Here is a 14,874-nt window from a genome sequence, read left to right as displayed (position 1 = left end):
CTAACCTTAAAGATCAATGCCTTTCTTAAAATCAATACACAGAAGTATATATTTTTAAAGCTGCATATTTAGCTAAAAGAAATCCAGGTTAGCAGGCAATATTTTCCAGGTGAAATTGTGACACTTCTCTTGCGTTCATTGCACGCAGAGTCAGGGTATATTCTATAATTTTGTTTAACGTTTTGTTTTCGAAATGATAGTGTCCAGATTCGACCATATTAATAATCAAAGGGTCGTATTTCTGTGTGTTATTATGTTATAATTAGGTCTATGATTTGATATTTTATAGAGCAGTCTGACTGAGCGGTGGTAGGCAGCAGCAGGCTTGTAAGCATTCATTCAAACAGCACTTTTGTGCGTTTTGCCAGCATCTCTTCGCTGTGCTTCAAGCATTGAGCTGTTTATGACTTCAAGCCTATAATCTCCCGAGATTAGGCTGGTGTAACCGATGAGAAATGGCTAGCTAGTTAGCGCGCCCTAATAGCGTTTCAAACGTTACTCACTCTGAGACTTGGAGTAGTTGTTCCCCTTGCTCTGCATGGGTAACGCTGCTTCGGGGGTGGCTGTTGTCGATGTGTTCCTGGTTCGAGCCCAGGTAGCAGCGAGGAGAGGGATGGAAGCTATACTGTTACACTGGCAATACTAAAGTGCCTATAAGAACATCCAATAGTCAAAGGTATATGGAATACAAATGGTATAGAGAGAAATAGTCATATAAATACTATATTAACTACAACCTAAAACCTCTTACCTTGGAATATTGAAGACTCATGTTAAAAGGAACCATCAGCTTTCATATGTTCTCATGTTCTGAGCAAGTAACTTAAACGTTAGCTTTCTTACATGGCACATATTGCACTTTACTTTCTTCTCAAACACTTTGTTTTTGCATTATTTAAACCAAATTGAACATGTTTCATGATTTATTTGAGGCTAAGTTGATTTGTATTGATGTATTATATTAAGTTAAAATAAGTGTTCATTCAGTGTTGTTGTAATTGTCATTATTACAAATAAAATAAAATAAATCATTGTTGAAAAAATCATAATCGGTCGACCTTTAGTAAGGAATGCTTCTTTTGGATTGTTCAATATGTGACAGACTTATTTCAACTGAATGTTGTTATTAGCTTCTGTTCCTGTGAACAAATTGATAAATTGATCAATACAGTGACAATTGTTTAAACCTCATATCTCCAGCCCCATACCAGTGTCTATATCTGTGAAAACAGTAATTATATATGTTCTGTACGCTTAAAAAGATCATGAAAAAATGTCCTAGATAAGAAAAAGATTCCCATCCCCTTATAATGTCTTCTGTCAAATTCCTAAACATCCAATACCTTTTGGTCATTATAATGTCTTCTGTCAAATTATCAAGTTATATGTTGTTTTTTTAGGATGCTAAACATAAAAATAAAATGGACATCAATACCTTTTGGTCATTTCCTTTTTCCAGCTCTGTTGAAATGCATCTTGGCGGATAAGCTCTGTTGATATGCATCTAGGCGGATAAGCTCTGTTGAAATGCATCTTGGTGGATAAGCTCTGTTGAAATGCATCTTGGTGGATAAGCTATGTTGAAATGCATCTTGGTGGATAAGCTCTGTTGAAATGCATCTTGGTGGATAAGCTCTGTTGAAATGCATCTTGGTAGATAAGCTCTGTTGAAATGTGTCTTGGTGGATAAGCTTACAAGTAGTAATCTCAACTTCTCAGCAGACATTTGCTGTATGGTTTCATGGCACTCAATAAAGGTGTGGTGGTGGATGGATCGTTTTATTGTCTTTACACAGTGTTTTTATGATGTCCTGGTTCCAAGTTGGGCAGACTGTTATTTGTTGCTAGGTCATCAGATAGTTATCAAGTCCTTAGTAGTAGGCAGGGGTGGAAATGCAAGAAATAAAATACTCAACCCTGAAAAACTAAAATATGTAATTTATGATTATTATATTTTATTTTTAACCTTTTAATGAGACTAACCTGGTAAAATAGAGATACAAATATATATTTTCCAAGTGAGAAATGATTCTAAATCCTTGAATAAATGTGAAACTCCTAGAACCCATGTGTAGGGCTATCATCATCACACACTGTGGGCAAAACCATGTTTGGTTCTCTGTCTGTTGTTCTGTGTGAGTTATGTTAAAGAATAACAATGAGGTATCCATAATTGATGTGAAATGGAAACTGTATAAATTATGGATAACACATTCTAAAACAATCATCTTTTAAAGTATTTTTGTGTTTTCCCTGGTATTCATATTCAAACAGGTTGTTAGACAGTTCCCAAGCCTTGCAAAGTAGATTTTACTGTTACACTAGCCTACTACAAAGTAAATGTACATGGTCTTCCAATATATTTATTTAACCATGTCAGCCTAGTGATCGAGGACATAAGGAAAAGAAGTAAGCCACTTCACAAGCGCAAACTCAAGCATTCAAGACCGGCACCAAAAGATAGTCGATAAATAAAGATGGCTCACTTTCGCAATTTACTTTATAAAAAAAAATGCCAGTTCCGGTCTACTTTTAACGCCCAAGGTGGCAATAGCTGCCTGGGTCTGGTCTACTTAAATCATTGACTTCCATTGAACCAGAGAAAGAACAGCACGTGGGGTGTCTCGCTTTTTTACTCGTCCTTCTCTGATGGGCAGCTCTTCAGTAGGAACGCCACGCCCAACTTCAACGCAACGAGAGAGTAGAGAGTCTTTTCCAAGATGGCAACGACCATAGACAGCAGCAATGCCGTACAGGCGACAAGCAAAAAGCATCTCGGAATTCCCGAAGCAATATTTGTGGTGGGTAAAATATGAAGTATATAACACACACTATGTGTTGTCGCCTATAACGTTACTTTGTGCAATAAGTTTCTCTCTCAAAAAAAAAAAATAATAATAATATTCGCCCTTAATATCCAGCCTCTCTGCTAGCCTGTCACACATGCTAACTAAGCTAATGCTAGGTAGCTAACGTTATCTAGCAAAGTGGTGCTATGTTCATTTTACATCCTTTTAGGGAAATAACGCCCGACAAAAGCCCATTAGCCGACCTGGCTACCTATCCAAATGTTCTCTTTGTCATCCAAATGCAATTAAACAGTTATCTAAACGTTAACTACCTTGTATCATAGGTTTAGTGTGTGAGTATGACTCGTCTGCTATAACGTTAATGTTAGCTAACGTTATTAACCGTTGTAGGAGGATGTCGAGTCGTTTATGAAGCAGCCGGGCAACGACACCGCAGACGCCGTTCTGCGGAAACTGGATGAACAGTACCAGAAATACAAGTATATGGAGCTCAACTTGGCGCAGAAGAAACAAAGGTAGGCCCCAGTACCAAAACAGATGAGAATGTATGCACTCATTACTGTAAATTGCTCTGGATTTTATATATATATATATATTATATATATATGAACCTTTTATTTAACTAGGCAAGTCAGTTAAGAACACATTCTTATTTACAATGACGGCCAACAAGGAGTACTCCTTAAATTGTTGCTAGTGGTTTTGTACTAAATTATCCTCATGGGTTACTTTTGTTTCCATTGTGAACAGTCACAGTGGTCGCGTTAATGCAGAATTATGTGTACACGCAGAATATTTGTTGTTGAATGCATAAGAAATATCTTTCTGGGTTTTGTAAATGCCTATCTACAATTCTTGTTGTAAGTTCTCCTCGGCATCAGACTAACTTTGTGCTTTATAGTTGCCCTTCTCCACTTAGATGACAATTCACAAATGGGCATCAGCAGACAGCTCTCTGACAGAAGCTACCTTTCTCTGGTTTATTTTCTTGGTGTAGCCTACTTTTCTCTAGTAAAATGCAAGATTAGCCTCAAGCAAAACATGAAGAAATGTACCTGGCTACATTCTTTCCATGAGAAACATTAGATATATGATGGCCAGGCATTGGTTTTGCAAAATTACCTTGCTTTTTCAGTGTAAACTCATTTACTTGTGCCTGACGTTGCACTTATTTCTTTTGATGAAAATGAAGCTATTTTCTGCTGAATGTGTTAAGCTAATATATTTTATGTGAAGGAAAACTATAGTTGCACATTCGTGATCACTCTATTGAAGCAAAAAAAAAACACTAATGACTTTCAATATAAAATGCAGGTGAAATGGTTTAAAACGCGATTTTGTGATGGTCAGCGTTATGAAAAGGCAGATTTTCTGAACTCTAACGTGACCCCTGAGTCAAGTATCTGCTAGCTAGGAGTAGCTTCTTGACTACATTAATCTTAATAAAATAACGAGTGGTGTACAGTCGAGACCACTTCTCATTCTTTAAATTCGCAAGATTGAATAAAGGCGCGCATCATTTATCGAGAATTGATCCTCTGCGATTCTTGCGCTTGGACGCTGTCATTGAACGTGATGCAACGCGAGCACAACACGGGCAGTGTAGCGACTTTAATTGATTTTCAAAGGAAGCAATTCCTCGATGGCTAGAGTGTAGCAGGGCCGCTACCTAGTGAAGTGCACCTATATTAGGAAGGTGACAAATGGAAACATTCTCTTAACGTGTAAACTTCCATAAAAATAAATAAATAATAGTTTAACATTAAAGCGATAAGAGAAATTCATGACATTCCACATGAATTCACAATGCTCTACTGCCGGTAACGGTTTAGGTTTCACGTATGTTCCTTCAGTTGGTTGGGCTTTGCACCTGTGCTAGCATTAGTGTACCTCAATTCTACCACACAAAGTTTGCAATTCCTTCTTATTTAACTTCTCAAAAGTATTGCCATTCAGGCAGTGCTATTTGCTGTTGTTTTTTTAGGTGAGGGAATGCAAAAAAAAAAGAGACCATCATTTCTCAAAGTTTTTACAGACAGATGTAGTCTATTCAATGTCATTGTAGAGTAGGCCTATGCATAAAATGCATCCTCCTATTGCAACGTCTGAGACACCACACAGTGTCTTAAGAAAATTACTTTTTTTTTTTAATACCCTCAAACACAAATTTACCCGTAGCCTATTTTTTGAAATTTTGTATCACATTTTTACCGGTGAAATCATCAAACTGCTTGCCAACCATTTGATTGATCTCAATCAGTTTGATAGGAATATGCAGGTCTTCTTGAAGTGCTGATTTGTCAGTGAATCAGAGCGGACGGTCTTAACAAACTAGTAGCTTTTCTTGTATTTTGTTTCAGTCAAAGCATATCTCCTGCCTAGTGGATCACACTGTTGGGTTTTGGCCACATGAAAAGAAAAAAGGTACTATTCAGCTTCGTATAAGAAATGACTGAGGTGTTTTTTGGTGTAACATATTATAGTCATACCATGCTACAGTAGACCTATATGCTATTACATTTGGTCCTGTAAAATACTAACAAATCGTTGTGATATCGGGAGACATTGATTAACCAATAGTAAGTGAAGAGGAAGACTATGAGTTGTAGGTAACAGGTCTTGATGACTTGAGCGCTGTTCATATCATGGTGCTGAAAGAACAACACCGTAACCAACTGGTCTCACATGCCCCCCACCCCTCTGTGGTTCATATGCCCCCCCACACACACCCCCCTGTGGTACATATGCCCCCCACCCGCACCCCTTGGTGGTACTTATGCCCCCCACCCGCACCCCTTGGTGGTACATGTGCCCTCGCACCCCTCTGTGGTACATATCCCCCGCGCACCCCTCGGTGGTACATATGCCCTGCCCCCGCACCCTCTGTGGTACATATGCCCCCGCACCCCTCTGTGGTACATATGCCACCCGCACCCCTCGGTGGTACATATGCCCCCGCACCCCTCAGTGGTACATATGCCCCCGCACCCCTCTGTGGTACATATGCCCCCGCACCCCTCTGTGGTACATATGCCACCCGCACCCCTCGGTGGTACATATGCCCCCACCCGCACCCCTCTGTGGTTCCATTTGATTCAGAGGGGTTGGGTTAAATGCGGAAGACCCATTTCAGTTGAATGTATTCAGTTGTACAACTGACTAGGTATCCCCTTTTCCCATATCATTCTGGGTTCCACTGTGCAAGAGTCCGTGGAGTTCTATGAACATCAAGGCAGACACGCTGTGAATTTGGATCCTAGATCTCGTTGGTGTGATTAACGTTCAGGCGGTGGATCAGATAGAGGTGGTACGTTTCTATAAGCTCAGCTTGGACAATCGGGTGAGTTCAGGTGCATGGTCGATAGCTGTTTTAGCAACCTCTGGTCGAGTTTGTGTACAGGCCTTCGCTGCTGTCGCATGCCCTTCTCTGCCATTTTCCCAACTGTTAACGATGATAACGTAGTGGTGGAGAGAGTCGACTCCAAATAGATTCCTCGATTCGTTACACGTCGACTCCCATTTCTGAGTGTCAAAATGTAAACTCCTTAATAATATTCATTGTTTTTGGAACGTAGGAGACTGATTAGTTGCTGTACTTCCGAGAAGACAAACACTTGCATATTTCATAACGAGCTAGTAAGGGAGGGAAGGGGAACTGTCAGGTCGGCCACCAGTCAGAACTGTGCACTACGCCTATCTATCAGTACAAGATCAGATTGGGCACATCTGCTATATAGCGCAATATTTTTTTTTTGTGACAAACCCATCAGTAGAGTTGAATGTAATGGAAACCTATTTAACTAGTATTTGTCATTCGGTACATGGGAATTTAACGGAAAAAATATTTAAATTTAGCGGACATTTTGAGAACTTTACTGGTCACCCATATACATTGGGTGCGTAACCCATTTGGGCTTCCACCCAGCCAGCAGCATCAATAAACGCGGGATATTTGCCAAATTAGCCACATTTACGGGTCCTTAACAGCCTATTACAAAAACACTATTCCTTGTGTTTCCATGTGTATCATATGGACAACTTTATAGCCTATTGTTTCCTAAAACAACAATCGTCCTCCACACGGTTCAGCTGTCAGCGATTTGAGCACTAAATGCATTAGGGTATTGCATCCATAGGCCTTCAGGCGTTCAAATCAAATCAAATTTTATTTGTCACATACACATGGTTAGCAGATGTTAATGCGAGTGTAGCGAAATGCTTGTGCTTCTAGTTCCGACAATGCAGTAATAACCAACAAGTAATCTAACTAACAATTCCAAAACTACTGTCTTATACACAGTGTAAGGGGATAAAGAATATGTACATACAGGTATATGAATGAGTGATGGTACAGAGCAGCATAGGCAAGATACAGTAGATGGTATCGAGTACAGTATGTACATATGAGATGAGTATGTAAACAAAGTGGCATAGTTAAAGTGGCTAGTGATACATGTTACATAAGGATGCAGTAGATGATATAGAGTACAGTATATACGTATACATATGAGATGAATAATGTAGGGAACATTATATTAGGTAGCATTGTTTAAAGTGGCTAGTAATATGTGCCAACACCGTAATATAGGCCTTCAGGCGTTGGTCTCCACTGTATGCTATTACATAAATATAAAGGAAGGCCAGCTTAGGCCCCAGAGAGAGAGAAATATGCTGGTGGCATGCTACGATACCAACATTATTTCTTTATCCTTGTCAGACATACAGGTGTAGGTGTACAGGAATGAGGCGAATTTGTTAATTTTCGATCTTTAATTTTTTTAAATAAAGAAGCATTATATTGTTAGATTATAGGAGTAACTCTGGCAGGCCTAAAACATTCTTCCTCAAGTTCAACGGTCAGAGTAGGTTGGAGCACTGGTGCGCACTGCCTTCATATCAGGCAGTATAATAGGCTAATAACCACACCTAAATTTTATTAAGGTAATATCAAAAGTTTGTCGAGCCATTGTTTATAGGGAAAATACGAGCAGGATATATATTGCGACAAATCCATTACAGTTGAAACTGTATTTGGCCAAAGAAAATGACTCAACAGAACAAAACTAAACGCTTGCGAACTGGTGTAAACCTTCACACTAAGTTTTGAACAGGCTATATTGCAGCATTAACCAAGAAAGACTAGTGCCTACCATACCCATACAAATGACAGCAATAAGCTAATGATATATATATATTTTTTTTTACAACAGGCCTATGTTAAACTAAATACGGAGCACACAATTTAAAAACACAGATCAAACTTCATTTAAGCCAACAGATGTCTCAACAGGATGAAGCAAAACATGTTTAGATAAATAAATACGCCTACAATGATGATGAAACAGATTATTATAAATGAGAGAGAAAAATCCAAAATGGCATCCTACCTAAAAAGGAAGTTGCACAGTAGCCATACCAACGCTCTTCTCATCTTTGTCCACTACAATATTAACACTTGTCTATACAGAGGACATTCCCCCTGTAGGCTTCCCCTTCTGGGGGAATTCTGACCGGAGATAAGCGCCTTATAAATGGAACGTAAATTCCCTTTTTCCCCCTCTATGCATATTAAAATCTTGAACATAAGAATAGCATGCTTTTCACCCACTATTCCTTTGGGGTGGAGATTGAATTAATTAGGTATATACTATTCCTTTGGGGTGGAGATTGAATTAATTAGGTATATACTATTCCTTTGGGGTGGAGATTGAATTAATTAGGTATATACTTTATTTTTCCCGATAGAAATAACATTCTCCAGGCACTGTCATTTACAAATGGAAAAGAACTAGGTAAATGAGTAAGCTGTTTGAATACGGGGATTGTAAATATAAATGACACTTATTTTTAGATCTCAGGGGCCTAGTGGTTAGAGCGTTGGGCCAGTAACCGAAAGGTTGCTAGATCGAATCCCTGAGCTGACAAGGTAAAAATGTCGTTCTGCCCCTGAACAAGGCAGTTAACCCACTGTTCCTAGGCCGTCATTGTAAATAAGAATTGACTTGCCCAGTTAAATAATAAATATTAAAAAATATATATATATTACCTTCTAATCGCTAGAGACAAATGTGAAACCAGTCATATGGCAGCAAAACTGAAGCACATCAACTTTCCCAAAGTAATGTTTATGAAATCCAGTTCCTGTTCCATTATGCAGATTTTAAATTGTACGGTATTTTCACTTAATTTCTTAATTCTAGAATACGCCGACTTTGTTTCCTATTTTTAACATGTTAAATATTAGCTACTATCAGGATAGACTGTCAGTAGGCCTAATAACAACACATTCCACTGTCAATGTACTGTTAGTTACCTTCAGTTGGTGTAGTCTACATTATTTCATTGTTTAGTTTCCTTCATCTGCTTTATTTATCAAGAAGCTGATTAAACAGCATGATCATTACACATTACACCTTGTGCTGGTGGACAATATAAGGCCACTAAAATGTGCAGTTTTCTCACACAATGCCACAGATGTGTCAAGTTTTGAGTGGCATGCTGACTGCAGGAATGTCCACCAGAGCTGTTGCCAGAGAATTTAATGTTAATTTCTCTACCATAAGCCGCCTACAACATCGTTTTAGGGAATTTGGCCGTACGTCCAACCGGCCTCACAATCACAGACCATGTGTATGGTGTCTTGTGGACGAGCGGTTTGCTGAAGTCAACATTGTGACCAGAGTGCACCATGTTGGCTGTGGGGTTATGGTATGGGCAGGCATAAGCTACGGACAACAAACACAATTGCATTTTATTGTTGGCAATTTGAATGCACAGCGATACTGTGACGGGATCCTGAGGCTCATTGACGAGCCATTCATCCGCCGCCATCATGTTTCAGCATGATAATGCACGGCCCCATGTCGCACGGATCTGGTCACAATTCCTGGAAGCTGAAAATGTCATAAATTAGGCATCAATTCCTACATCTGAAACACCGACTATAGGCATCTCTAACTTTCATTTTACTAAAATAAAAAAAATGCAGCCTCCTTCGGTTAACAGTAGCCCAAGGCTTCTCTCTCGTGCGCGCTCGTGCGCGCACACTCTCTCGCAGCAACATGCAAGGAGTGAGGGAATGGTACTGACGCATGAAATCGGGATGCAGCCTATGATATGCATCCCCGGCCAGGCTACAGTTTTATTTATCTGTTTTTTTTCTCCATTTATTTGATCAATTAGCGGCTAAAGGAAACGCTGAGATGTAATACAATGATTCTAATTCTTCTTCTGTGGTGTTTCTCGCTGCGATCCTCAGGTTGAAAAGCCAGATCCCACAGATCAAGCAGACTCTAGAAATCCTACGACACATGCAGAAGAAGAAGGTAAACAAACAAATATGTGGGGTTTACTTACTTTTTCTTGTCCTCAGACCTTGCCAGCCCGTCCCAGTTTTCTCCCTCCTCCTCCTCCTTGGCCCAAACTGTTCAATGTTTCCAGACCTGTAAACAATATGGTGGAAACTATGCTGCTTATCCAGAGCCTTCAGAGGGGGAGGGACTGAGGCCAGGAAACCACGGTAGAGTATTGGGTTTCACCCTGTGTCCCGCTCCTCTCGTCCAATAGGAAACCACAGACCCGATGGAGACACACTTCCTATTGGCTGACAACGTTTACTGCAAGGCGTCAGTTCCGCCCACCGACAAAGTGTGCCTGTGGCTAGGGGTGAGTACTTTGGGATTGATCCTCCTCAGCCTGTGCATGTATATCCAAAGTGATGTTCTTTGGACTGACCCACCTCCCACCCCTCTTAAATGAAGGCTAGAAGGAGCCTTGTTAGGGAAAATTCCCAGTTTCTCCTAGGAAGGAACCATTAAGCAAGCAATAGTAAAAACTACAATATACTACCATTCCATACTCTAACCTCCCTTTCTTCCCTCTATCCCCTCACCCAGGCTAATGTGATGTTGGAGTATGACATCGACGAGGCCCAGTCTCTTCTGGAGAAGAACCTAGCGACCGCATCACGCAACCTAGACTCCCTGGAGGAAGACCTGGACTTCCTCAGAGACCAGTTCACCACCACCGAAGTCAGTATCCTTACGCCGAAATATAGGCCCACTCAGCCCAGGGACTATGGGTGAACAGGATTGGAGTCTGGAGAAGTATGTGATGCTGCCAAAAGTGTTCTGAAGTTCCAAAAGTTCTACCAGTGCAGGGGTATGTGATGCTGCCAAACGTGTTCTGAAGTTCCAAAAGTTCTACCAGTGCAGGGGTATGTGATGCTGCCAAAAGTGTTCTGAAGTTCCAAAAGTTCTACCAGTGCAGGGGTAGAACAAATATGTGTCTGGTGGTCCGTCAAGAGAGTTGGGGAAACTCTGAATTTAGTAGAGATGTGAACTGTATCCTGAAGCAAGCATATAGGCCTAGGCGGTGTGGGTTAATGGGTCCGTAGGCAGCGTGGGTTAATGGGTCCGTAGCCTGCGTGGGTTAATGGGTCCGTAGGCGGCGTGGGTTAATGGGTCCGTAGGCGGCGTGGGTTAATGGGTCCGTAGGCGGCGTGGGTTAATGGGTCCGTAGGCGGCGTGGGTTAATGGGTCCGTAGCCGGCGTGGGTTAATGGGTCCGTAGGCGGCGTGGGTTAATGGGTCCGTAGGCGGCGTGGGTTAATGGGTCCGTAGGCGGCGTGGGTTAACGGGCCCGTAGGCGGCGTGGGTTAACGGGCCCGTAGGCGGCGTGGGTTAATGGGCAGTGACAGGGTGTCCGCGGGTCCTTAGTCTTAAATTAATTTATCTAAATTAAAGGCCTTAAATTGTCTTAAATTCAGTTGTCAACGGTCTTAAAAAATGCAGCCAGAGATGACTATGGTGTTTCTGCTATGTTATGCAGCCGGCGAAATAAAATAAAAACATTAAATTATAGCCTATTCTTACTGAGGCGCATTTTCAAGATGCTAAGAGTTCCACATGTAGCCTACGACTGTGTCTCTCTGTGTGCCACTGCAAGTCTGACGGCTATGGCCAGCCGAGAGGGCACAGCGAGCAAGTTAGGCTACAAAATAGATAGCCGATTCGAAACATTGTTTTTAGCTTGATTAGTTAGCTTACTGCACTTTACGGTTTAACAAAATCACTTAACGAGTATCTTCATAATTCCTCTAATCAATGTGTCCCTGTTTTTCTGGGATAATGAAAATGATCAAGACACTTTTTTTTTCTGCCTTTCACACTGCTCTCCTGTAGGTAGATTTTGGCATTAGTGTGTAAGAATGAATAATTCAGGTGGTAACACGCCGGGCCCTACAGTGTAAGCGTTTTAATAAATGGGGACAAGTGCAAGCTTTCCCACCTTACGCATTAACACTGCCTGGGGGCTGAAAGATTGAGTTTTTCTTTAAGAAGCAATGGACACATACATAAGTTGTTCTAATTTACTCTAAAGTCTACAAAAGTGAGACTCGTGTTTCTTGGCTATTTACATTTGTTTTGTTCACAAGCTAGGTTGCTTTTCAACGTTTCAGTTTGCTCCTACTGCTAGCAAAAGAGACATCTGGCCTCTAGTAGTGACATTCTCACAGGCATGGTGATTAATCAGTGGCCCTGTTACCACGGTAACCGCAAAGGGGCAATTTAACTTTCTTTTTTTGTCACTTATTTTTGTTAAAATACTCAGGTCACAGATAATTAAATTAGATCTTACTGGTAATATGTTTTACTGGCCCAACGCTCTAACCACCACAACATTACTAAGCTCATCTGTTCTGTGTTTCTTTGTGTAATTGTGGCAACAACAACAACAACAACCGCTTGGCTGGTTTAAAAAAACCTACCTGCCACAGTGGCTGGTTTAAAAACCAAGGGTTTTAGGCCCTGGTAATAGTTGCCACAGTTGAAGAGAAGATGTTCTTAGCTTTACAGTTGAAGAGAAGATGTTCTTTGCTTTATGCAAGTATATATATATATATATATATATTTTATTTTACATTTCTCAGCTGTGTATTTTACAACAGAGATATTGACATGGAGAGCGTGAAATGAGCCTCGGCCTCATTGGGTATTAGCCTATGACATCAGCATCTTTATTTAGGACACAAATAATTACTTTACTGTTAGATTAAAACCTGGCTACTTCCAGTGAAAATTAGATTTATAGGGAGTGATCTAGCTCATAGTGTTGAGTTTCCACTTACCCAGCTGGTGAATTAGCACCAAATATATTAGTGCACATAAAGATTTCACACAAATTCATCTATATTTAACAAAAAAAATATTGACCTATTTTAACACACAAATATAACGACAATAGTCTTAAAACTTCGGGTAGACGATTATGACGATCACTGGATTAGGTTGCAGTGCACATGAAAATATCTTCAGTCATGAAATCCTGCCTTGATGATGAGTTATTTGAATACCATCTCAGTAGTCAATTCTACTTCCTATACTAAAGCTCTGTCAATGGCATTTCAAGATGATTAACCAACAAAAGTTGAATATTAGCATGTTTGTGGGCGCACGCAGACCCTAATTGGAATTAAATTGCATTTCAAGTGGCATTAAAAAGTCTTAAATTCAACCTGATGGAACCTACAGATACCCTGAGTGAAGAAAGCTGTGATACAATGTTCTCTGTGTGTCAGGGATGGTTACACTGGTCTTTGGGTGCTGCCTTGTCTTGTGGTTTTACAACTTGAGGCAGTTTATGGTCTGGCAGGGCAGAGTTACTGGTGCAGGTGTGGCAGATGGTTGTGTAAAAAGCAGGGAAAGTTGGGTTGTGTTCAGTCGACATGAACCAGGAGAAAATAACATTTTGAAACTGAGTTACATAGTTCGTGTTGACAATTGGATCTTGTTTAAACTGTTGGTAAGTGCTGTTGTTTTGATAGACTGGTAATGACAGTGTTTACAGTGCTTCTGAAAATACTAGACAAAAAATGTCAAACTGAGAAGTGTGTCATCCTTAACCTATCGCCTCCCTCAGACATGGCACGAGTCTACAACTTTGACGTTAAGAGGAGGAGCAAGGACAACCTCCTTAAATCAGTCAAGAAGTCTTGAGAGAGGGGGACCCTCCCACAATAAATACCCCCCCCCAGTAACCCGCCCCAACTCCATGTTCACATCTCTAGTCTCTACAACATGTTTGTGACTTAAATGGCACCCTATTCCATATTTGGTGCACTACATTTAACCAGGGCCCATAGGGTAGTGCACTACATTTAACCAGGGCCCATAGGGTAGTGCACTACATTTAACCAGGGCCCATAGGGTAGTGCACTACATTTAACCAGGGCCCATAGGGTAGTGCACTACATTTAACCAGGGCCCATAGGGTGGTGCACTACATTTAACCAGGGCCCATAGGTAGTGCACTACATTTAATCAGGGCCCATAGGGTGGTGCACTACATTTAACCAGGGCCCATAGGGTGGTGCACTACATTTAACCAGGGCCCATAGAGTAGTGCACTACATTTAAACAGGGCCCATAGGGCTCTGGGTCCAAAGCAGTGCACCACAGGAGGTTGGTGGCATCTTAATTATTCGGGAGGGAGGGCTCGTGGCCATGGCTGGAGCAGAAACACTCCATTCCAGACATTATTATGAGCCGTCCTCCCTCAGCAGCCTCCACTGCAGTGCACTGTATAGGGAGTAGGATTCCATTTGGGATGTGGACCAAGCCTTATTCTATTGATTTGTTACTTTTTAAAGTATTTTTTCAAGTAAAAAAAGACAAAACAAAAGTTACTATGGCAGTTTTTTGTATTCTTTTATTAGGATTTATTTAAGCACAAATCTTTTTGAACCCCCTGCTTAGTCTTTAGGTTGTTGCGGTCCTACTTTTCTTCCTCCTCTCGTTGTGTTTTCTGCCATTTTAAGTTGTCGTGTACTGCTTCTTCTTCCAAACTCTTACTGACGTTGATCTTTGCTATGTACTCGTTTGGGACCTTGGTTTGCTTTCAGAACACATCCTGCTATTACATTACCCATAATCCTCGCTGGGCAGGAAATGGGAGAAGAGGAGGAGCATCTCACCAGTTCAAGTTGACACCTTCCTGTGATTATGAGAATGTTTAAATGTCGAGCCCACTCTCTTGTGGGTTCCGTCCCTCACTCCTAGTCCCTC

The 14,874-nt window shown here is 40.9% G+C and overlaps 1 protein-coding gene across 1 annotated transcript; it reads left to right on the top strand.

Annotated features, from left to right (window-relative positions):
- The first annotated feature begins 2,646 nt into the window (after positions 1–2,646).
- LOC124008802 (prefoldin subunit 3-like) lies at positions 2,647–14,127 on the top strand. Its single transcript, XM_046320368.1, has 6 exons — positions 2,647–2,801; positions 3,201–3,325; positions 10,069–10,135; positions 10,377–10,475; positions 10,706–10,844; positions 13,730–14,127. Exons 1-6 carry the CDS (start codon positions 2,721–2,723, stop codon positions 13,804–13,806), a joined length of 588 nt encoding a protein of 195 aa, XP_046176324.1. The 5' UTR covers positions 2,647–2,720; the 3' UTR covers positions 13,807–14,127.
- The last annotated feature ends 747 nt before the right edge of the window (positions 14,128–14,874 follow it).

The sequence above is a fragment of the Oncorhynchus gorbuscha genome, linkage group LG21 (genome assembly GCF_021184085.1).
Source record: "Oncorhynchus gorbuscha isolate QuinsamMale2020 ecotype Even-year linkage group LG21, OgorEven_v1.0, whole genome shotgun sequence".
In the NCBI taxonomy this organism is placed as follows: domain Eukaryota; kingdom Metazoa; phylum Chordata; class Actinopteri; order Salmoniformes; family Salmonidae; genus Oncorhynchus; species Oncorhynchus gorbuscha.
This window is presented reverse-complemented; position numbering and strand designations above follow the sequence as displayed.